Raw genomic sequence first — 9,605 nt, forward strand, 5'->3', positions numbered from 1 at the left:
TATGGTTGAAGAAACATATATAAAGATGGCTGATGAACAAAATAGCTTATTTGGTGCATACATATTTTATGTTTCTTGTGTTTTGATTAAGTAAAAACAGGTTTTGAAAGGACCCAAAACATATTACAAAGAACAAGAAAGATATAACAATGAGGATCCTAAAACAACTATGGAAAATCACCCAACAAACTAGAGGGACACACCAAAGTTCCCAACAAGAGGGAAAACAACCCAAGGAGCCACATACCATCAAGATTTACATTTTGATCCAGCCTTTTGTGAACGTAAAGACATCAAATGAAAGTTTGGAGGATTTTCCTTTATTTCCTTTAATTGATGTCCAACCATCCTCCACCTTCTCAGCAAGTTTCTGCCAATCTCCACTAACCCCCAAAACCCCCACAGCAGGAGAAGCACTAGCAATACTATTATGGATAGAGTCAACAACAGAAAAAGTGATAGCATCAACATTCTAACTCAAAGTAGCCAAAGGGACAATAATTGAATAGAAATAGTAGCAGGCGATAGGTCAGAAACAATATTTTGATTCAAATCCATTGTAGGGACAACATTCGAATCATCAGATTACGGGATGAGGTTGAGATTATGCATTTGATGAATTTGGTGATTCTCCTCATTCTTTTCTATAAACTAAAGAAGAGTAATCTATGGATCATGTGCCTATATTGGGTAGCTAAAAATGACTTTGTGGATGTAAATAAAACTCCATAAAAAAGTTAGTAAATTGTTTATATGGTTGAAGAAACGTATATAAAGATGGTTGATGAATAAAATAGCTTATTTGGAGCATACATATTTTAGGTTTCTTGTGTTGTATGTTATCTAATCATTCATTCATTTATTATTATTCTTGTGTTTTATGTGATCTAATCATTCATTCATTTATTATTATTTTTCACATGCATACACCGCATGTAGTTCTAGGTAAATGACATTTTTTTATTTGTATGCTAGTGCACTAGTTTTTTTAAATGATACCCAATTAATCTAGTACAAAAAAAGGAATTAGCTAATGGGCTCTAAGACCATAAGCTCTACATCAATCTATGTATCGATGTTGTTCCTTCCAAGTTGAGTCATTATGCCCAAATTGCTTGTAATGCACCATGCGTACTTAATGAGCTTTATGTTATGCTTATGAAAATGGGCAATGGAAAGGCTCCTACTCTAGATGGATTCACTTGTTAATTTCAAAGGAATATGTAATTTCACAAGGAAAGTGTTATTAATGGAGAGATTACCAAATTCACACATAAAGCTAAGGACATAAAACATAAATTGCTAGTTGAAGGCTTATCACCTTCTCAAATCTTCTTACATTACCTTGCCCAAAGCTTTAGTTTTATGTATTGACCATATGTTTCCCCACATTATGTAGCCAAACTTATATAAGATTTATCAGGAGTTGTTATATTCTAAAAAATAATATGGAAAGATGGGCAAACCATGGAAAGAGCCCATTCAAAGTACATTATCTTCCTTGAGATTGACTTTGAGAAAGCCCAAGAATACATTGAGTTTCATTTCCTACAAGATTTGATTTTGAAAATTTTCTTTTCTATATTTTTCCCAAACCCTTTTCCTAATGCCTTTTCCTAGTACATGTAGGATCTTAAGCAACTTTGGGTACTACAAATTATCCTAGCAAGGTTGTCTTTTCGCCAATTTTTTATGTGTTTTATGTAGAAGATTTTGGCTATTTTTTTACGAATAAAGATTTTTCAATGACTAGTTAAAAGGATATCTCCCCCTCCCAATCTAAAGTAGCTTTGCAAAGACCACTATCCCAATGATTTGTATTTTACACTTGTAGAGAATTAGACAATATTTAAATAAACTATGTCTTTGTTTGTTGCATTTAATTTCATTCCATGAAAGTACTTTCTTGAGTAAAAAACCTTCATTGGAATGAAAATCAATTCAACAAACAACTTCCTTTATTACACAGCCAAATTGAATAAATGATTTTTTATGGAACTTGATTGGGAAAGAAGATAGATTAAAGTTTCTTAGAATTCCATTTTCCTTAAACTTCTCATCATCCACCGTATGGGATTATTTCATGAATATATGAAATCACACTACCAAACTTACTTCTTTCGTGAAAAAATTCTCAATCTCCTCCAAATTGTTAAATACTACCTTTGTTAACCATTAACTACACTAGGTCGCTTATAACATTTCTTCTAATATACTACCAAGAATATGCATAACTTTTGGGTCAATGAGAATGAAATCAAAGGACATCATGGGTGATGTGGAAAATTCATTTCCTATCTTGAGAAAAGGATGGGATGAACATAATTAATGATTACCAATAAATCATTTTGTTGTATGCTAAACTTAGCCAATCAAAGAAATTTATGGCTTGGAGGCCTACAATATTCTTCTTGGACATTGTACTCTCAATGATTCACCTTATAGAAATAATGTAGTCAAGGAATTGGTCTCCACATTCTCAATTTTATTGATTCCCTTATCAATATTAAAATGTTCCTTAATTATTAAACTATATAGGATGACCTCAAGATGATTAGGCCTTTTTGTGCTAGAGATAAAGATCTTCTAATTAAAATAACCATTGAGGTTTCCCAATATCCATTGCTCAATTTTACCACTAACAATTTTTTTAGAGTAAAACATCTCTTAATCTTATTTTAAATGAACTAAAAACCTCAATATTTTAGACTATTCTCGAGTTAAGGCCTTATGGTCGATTTGCAATAGATATTTCAACTTTTACTAATGGTTTTCCTTCAAGCCTTCACATTCAATTGTTTGGTTGTAATGCCATGCTTTACAAGCAATGTTAAATATATCATTCTAGCTTGGTAGAAGAATTGGTAATGCAATTCCCAAATTGTAATTAGGATTTATACTCATTAGTTTCTTTGATACACTAACGATTAAATTCCTCCCCTCAAACTTGGAAATGTAGCTCAAATGCGCTTGGGAATCTACAAAAGAGTTTAAGATTTTTCATTTTTTTATGCATGCTAGACTACCAAGGGCTTTTTAATAGAGAAATGATTTCACATGTTAAACTTACCAATTAAAGAAGTATTTCTTCCCACTAAATGGAAAACTTCAAACATCCATTGTATCCTTAAGCCAAATATGCTCAGAAATAGATTCACAACCTTTTTTTTCCATTTTCACGAAGATTATTTTTCCTAGATAAATGTTCAATTTTGGAGATTCTATATATTAACCAATGTATATTGCAAAAGAGAAAGTAAAGTTTCTAACATATTCAACTCTACAAATCTAGAATGATGATACATATCATGTTGAGACTATTGATTTTTATTTTTTCTTGTATGAGATAATTTATGTTATTATGTTTACATAGCTTTAGACATAGAGATGCGAAGAAAAGTGTTAGAATTCTAGTATCTACACAACCTTCAAGTAATCATTGAGAAAGTACAACCCATAACATTAGTGTCCATACATAGAGAATGGTTCAACCAAACTCCTAGACACCATAGTCTTTTCATTTAGCTAGTATTGATTATCATAACCTTCTTCTCAATAAAGGGCTCCTTTTCATGGAAGATATGTTAGGTCTATGTTGAATGGAATTAATGTGGCTTTCTTTTCACTACTTGGTTTGGTATGTTGGTGTCACTCAAAATCTAGAAATTGCAAGATGAATAGAAGTTCTTAAGCCTTTTTCATGCAATTCTTATTAAGATGATCCACCCTGCCTTCCTCTTAACATGATAATAGATATTTTATTATTTAATCAGTGACTTGATTTTTATTAGATTTTTTACTATATTATCCTAGAATATCTTCAATTCCATATAGTTTCTATTGCAAACATTAAATTATATATTTGTATCATCAATAATACTATAAAATTTATAACAATATATTAACAATTTTAATAAATCAATAAATTGTCATATCTATAAAATATTTTATAGTAATACAAAAAAACCATCATACTTTTAAAAAACTATTTGATGTCAACATTTATTTAAGTTATATCTAATATCTCTAATGTTTTTTTCCCCCTCTATGTGTGGGAGGTATCTAGGGGATTTAGTCTACCAATCAATAGTTTGTGTCTTAGATGTATTGTGTAAGTTAGACAAGATTCTGATAACTTAAACATCACATACTAAAACTTGATTCCTAGATTGAAGATGCTAAATTGTCAAAATTGATTTATTTCTTTCTAAGCTGAAATATTTCTTTACTATATGATGTTTAAGAATGGTAGAAAAGACTAATCCCTACCAATGAGATGCTACCCATCACCTCTTGAATAAATCTAATGTTACTACCTTCATCATTACACTCCTAAATGAAGGTGCTTAAAAGAATTAGAAAAGAAAGAGTCGAGAGTATTCCCAAAGAAAAAAGGGAGTGCAGAAATAGAGCAGCTCATGGACTGTGGTAGTTTGGTGTGCACAAATTAAATGTTGTTGAGCGGCCACAAGAAAAGTCCATGGAATATCAACAACCAAAGAAGTGAAGTGTCCATGCACAATGCATGAGCCGCCATTGGCCAAGTGCAACTCACAGGATTCCATATATCATTCAATCTCCACAATCGATCAAAACCTGAAATTCAGATTTCCATTTTAGAAAGGTAAGTTATTCTTTCTATGTCGAGTTTTCTCTGCAGATTTCATTACGCATTCTTGTGAATTGTTTTCTTGAAAGTGATACTGCTATGAATTGAATATAACACTCTCTTGAAATTGATTTGGATTGCGGGTAGATATTTATTTAGTGCCTTCATTTACTTTGATGTTGAATTTTTGTTTTAAAATGCTAGAACAGCCCAGCGAGACCCAATTTCTGAATAAGATATTTTAAATAATGTGGGTATGGTACTGAAAATATTTTGTGAGTTGGGTTTTGGGTTTGTTCATAAATGAATGTGTGAATGGGGACATTGAGTTCTCCATATTGAGCTGTTGGCCTTTTAATAAATGTAAGTTAGTTTTGCATGAATTATACAGTATAATTTGAAATTTTCATATGAAAAAATTATAAACTAATCTATTAAATTATCATTATTTTTTTGAGCTTATATACATATGAATTGTACTAACATCTATATTTCTATGTAATTTTGTAGAGTTCGGTTGTTTAAAAACTAATTTCTAAAAAACTCAAAAAGATAATCATTACGTTTCGTGAGCTTCTATGAGATGTGAATGGTGCTGATGGCTATGTTTCTCTATAATTTTGTGGAGTTAGATTATTTGGGATCTAATTTCTTAAAAAATGGTAGCCTTTAAATTTGATTTTCAGGAACCAGAAGAAGTTAAATTAGCGTGTCAAGATTTTAATTAGGGGGCGTAGTCTTTACAGATTTTTTTTTTCTTTGTGAAATAGGTTGCTATATTTTCTCTATATTTTTCAATGGAATGTTTTGTCTTGTATACTAATCTTTTTATGTAAATGGGTTCTCATAATCAATATAATGTTTTGTAGATTGATCATGGGTGTTTACGCTAGAATCTAGTGTAATCCTTTCATTGTAATGCTGCAAGTTGAAGTTTGTATCTCTTTAAGAGTGATTTTAAATTTTGGGAATAGGATATGAATATTTTTGTGCTATAATAAGACACTTTTCAGCTGTTTAGCCTGATTCTTTTTTGGAATAATTTGTCCAAGGTCACTGTGTGAAGAAATTTGAAGAAGTGAAACATGGCTACCCAAGAGTTAAAAGATGCAAGAAGAGGTGCTGAGGTGTACCATGGTGCAGAAATGTGTTACAAGAAATCTTTGGAGCTTTTGGAAGAAATGGGGCTTCCCAAGGGGTTGCTTCCTCTCAAGGATGTGGAGGAGTCTGGGTATGTAAAGAATACTGGGTTTGTGTGGCTTAAACAGAAGCAGCCATTTGAATACCACAACAAGAAGATTGGAGAGACAGTCCTTTATGGTACAGAAATCACTGCTTATGTTGAAAAACATAAGATGAAGAAGATGACTGGAGTGAAAGCCAAAGAACTTTTGGTGTGGATAAATATTACTGAAATGAGTATCAATGAAGCCTCTGGTAAGAAAATTTACTTTAAGAGTTCCCTGGGAATTGGGAAATCCTTTCCTATTGAGGCATTTCAATTAGAAGATGACAAATAGGAGGGGATTTCTGTTGTCTCTTAGAAACCTCAAGTGTTTTTATGTCTTCCTGGGTGGACAATTCAATAAACAATTGTTAGCCTACTATATCTCATTTTATTATGTTTATGGTGGATGATTCAAAACTAGTGTTTAAAGCATTTCTATAAGTTTTCCACAACATTTGAAGATTCATATATGTCTATCATTAATCAAATGTCTACTATTTGACAATCTATTACATTCATGGTGGATGATTCAAAACTATTGTTTAAAGTATTTCTATAAGTTTTCCACAACATTTGGAGATCCATATACTATTCATGGTGGATGATTCAAAACTAGTGTGTAAAGCATCTCTATGAATTTTTCTTGACATTTGAAGATTCATATATGTCTATTACTAATCAAGCCACACTTTTATGTTTAGAGTATTTTTTGTGACAATCAACTAAACTATTTTAATAAATTAATTATTTTTCCATTTAGAAGAAATGAATGAGCTATAACAATATCATTGAAATAATTTTATTTTATTTTTCTATGAACATGACAAGTAATTCTATTAACTAACTTGAAAGAAGTTACTACTAACTACAATTCACAGAAGTCAAACTTAGCTAATTTATTTTGTTACTTTAGCAATATAAGAAATGAAATTTTAACTTCTAAAACAAAGTAACTAAACATTATATTAATAAGAAATGAAATAATAGAATTAACTATCAAAGTATATTTCATAAGACATGTTTTATTTGTTTTGAACTTTGTTTATCTTATGGTCTCCATAGGCGAAAGAGTATCATCAAGGATTTTTCACTACCCTACCTTTGAATTTACAATCACAACCTAAAGGTCCCTTGTCTTGTAAGGATTAACGAGACATAAATAACAATTACATGTAAATATTATCAATATCCAAAAATAGTAAATTGCACAAAGAGATCACAAGTCACAAAGATTTAACATGGTTCACCCAATCTTCGGGCTATGTCCACCAAACAACGAGTCCAATATTCTTATTATCTAATTATTACAACTGGATTACATTCCGTAATCCATTGTAGCTCAATATTATTTTCAGAAGTTACAAACTTATCATGCATTATGAAATCCCTAACCCTAAGCCTTTTTATACAAGATTTTTGCCGCTTGCAAAATTAAGGCTAGAATAAGTTGACCAATAGAAAATTATAACTCTTAATGCCTTTTACAATAGTAAATTCATTTTTGGCTTCGAGGGTGCTACCCCTTGACCACTCCCTATATCACGGTAGGGAGTGTGCCTAGGGCCACTGACCCAAGGACCCTACAAGGGCCATTGTCCCTTGATCCTACCTAGGGAACTGCCCTAAGAACTCACAAGGCACATTGCCTCTTAACCCTTAGAGAATGGGGGCGATGCACCCAAACCCTCGTAGTAAAATCTAGGGGGAGACCACACCAAATATAGTGAGAAAGCCTAAAATGCATTGAGCGACATTTCCTATGAGATCTTATTTTGAAAGTTTTCTTTTCTATATGTTGTTCAAACCCTTTTCCTAGTACATGTAGAATCTTAAGTAACATTGGGAACTTCAAATAATTCTAGCAAGGTTGTGTTTTCACCCATTTTTTAGGTGTTCAATATAGAATATTTTGCCTATTTCTTTAGTAATAAAGATTTTGCATTGACTAGTTAATTGGACATCTCCTCCTCCCAATCTGAAGTAGCTTTTCAAAGACCACTATCCCAATGATTTGTATCTTACACTTGTAGAGAATTAGAGAATAATTTAAAATTGTATCTTTATTTGTTGCATTTAGTTTCATTCCATGAAAGTATTTCCTTGAGTGAAAAATTTTCAATGGAATGAAACTCAATTTAACATACAACTTCCTTTATAACACAACGGAATTAGATAAATGATTTTTTTTGGAACTTGGTTGGGAAAGGAGATAGATTGAAGTTTCTTCAAATTGTGTTTGCTTTAAACTTCTCAGCATCCACCATATGGGATTATTTCATGAATATGTGAAATCACATTACCAAACTTGCTTCTTTTGTGGAAAATTTCCCAATCTCCTCCAAATTGTTAAAAACTACCTTTGTTAACCATTAATTGCACTAGGTCCCTTATAGTATTTTTTCTAATATACTACCAAGAATATGCATAACTTATAGGCCAATGAGAATAAAATCAAAGGATTTCATGGGTGATGTGGGAAATTCATTTTCTACCTTGAGAAAAGCATAGGATGAACATTATTGATGATTACTAACTAAATCATTTTTTTGTATGCTAATTAAACTTGACCAATAGAAAAAATTCATGGCTTGGAGGCCTACAATATTCTTCTTAGATATTGTACTCTAAATGATTGACCTTATAAAAATAATGTAGTCGAGGTTCAACTGGTCTCCACATTCTTATTATTATCAAAGCCCTTAGCAAGATTAAAGTTTCCTTAATTATTAAACTATATAGGATGACCTCAAGATGATGAGGCCTTTTTGTGTTAGAGATAAAGATCTTTTAATTAAAATAATTATTGGAGTTTCCTAATAGCCATTGGTAAATTTTTAACACCAATGAATTTTTTTAAAGTAAAACATCTATTTTAAATGAATTTTAGAAACCTCAAAATTTTAGACTATTCTCAAGGTAAGGCCTTGTGGTCAATTTGAAATAGATATTCCAATTTTTACTAATGGTTTTCTTTCAATCCTTCAGATTCATGTGCTTGATTATGATGCCATGCTTTACACGAAATGTTAAATATATCATTTTAGCTTGGTGGAAGAGTTGGTAATGCAATTCTCAAATTATAATTAGGAATTATACTCATTGATTTTTTTGCAAGGTTCTCAACCATTTCACTACCCCCTCCCACCCCAAATAAATGCAAACTCAATATATAGTCAAGATTAAATTCCTGCCCCCAAACTTGGAAGTATAGCTTAAATGTGCTTGGGAATCTACAAAAGAGTTTAAGATTGCTCATTTTTTATGTGTACTAGACTACCAAGGGCTTTGTATTAGAGAAATGATTTCACATGTTAAACTTACCAATTCAAGAAGTATTTCTTTCCATGTAATGAAAACCTTCAAATATCCATTTCAAATCTATACCCTTAAGCCAAATATGCTTAGAAATAGGCTCGCAACCATTTTTTCCCATTTTCACCAAGATTATTTCCCTAGATAATTGTTATATTTTGGAAATTCCATATATTAACCAATGTATAGTGCAAAAGAAAAAGTAATGTTTCTAACATATTCAACTCTACAAATCTAGAATGATGATACATATCATGTTGAGACTACTGATTAATATTTTTCTTGTAATGAGATAACTCATGCTCTTATGTTTACATAGCTTTAGACATAGAGATGTGAAGAAAAGTGTAGAATTCTAGCATCTCCACAACCTTCTTAATCATTGGGAAAGTATAGCCCATATCATTAGTGTCCATACATAGAGAATGGTTCAACCAAACTCCTAGACAAGTTAGT

At 31.3% G+C, this 9,605-nt stretch overlaps 1 protein-coding gene across 3 annotated transcripts; it reads left to right on the forward strand.

Moving 5' to 3' along the window:
• Positions 1–4,397: 4,397 nt before the first annotated feature.
• Positions 4,398–6,216, forward strand: LOC149551892 (uncharacterized). 3 transcript variants are annotated; one of them, XM_089787394.1, is made up of 2 exons: positions 4,398–4,624; positions 5,662–6,216. In XM_089787394.1, the coding sequence occupies exon 2, from the start codon at positions 5,695–5,697 to the stop codon at positions 6,127–6,129; it is 435 nt and encodes a 144-aa protein (XP_089643520.1). In that variant the 5' UTR covers positions 4,398–4,624; positions 5,662–5,694; the 3' UTR covers positions 6,130–6,216. The 3 variants fall into 3 exon arrangements, with proteins under 3 accessions (XP_089643520.1, XP_089643521.1, XP_089643522.1); XM_089787395.1 differs by lacking the exon at positions 4,398–4,624 and adding an exon at positions 4,643–4,752; XM_089787396.1 differs by lacking the exon at positions 4,398–4,624 and adding an exon at positions 4,782–4,972.
• Positions 6,217–9,605: the final 3,389 nt, after the last annotated feature.

Source organism: Cupressus sempervirens, chromosome 6 (assembly GCF_028749045.1).
Source record: "Cupressus sempervirens isolate cs-2001-9-10 chromosome 6, ASM2874904v1, whole genome shotgun sequence".
Taxonomy (NCBI): domain Eukaryota; kingdom Viridiplantae; phylum Streptophyta; class Pinopsida; order Cupressales; family Cupressaceae; genus Cupressus; species Cupressus sempervirens.

Excerpts from the sequence above, each read along its gene's own strand:
- LOC149551892 (XM_089787394.1), top strand. The coding sequence starts at position 5,695 with ATGGCTACCCAAGAGTTAAAAGATGCAAGAAGAGGTGCTGAGGTGTAC.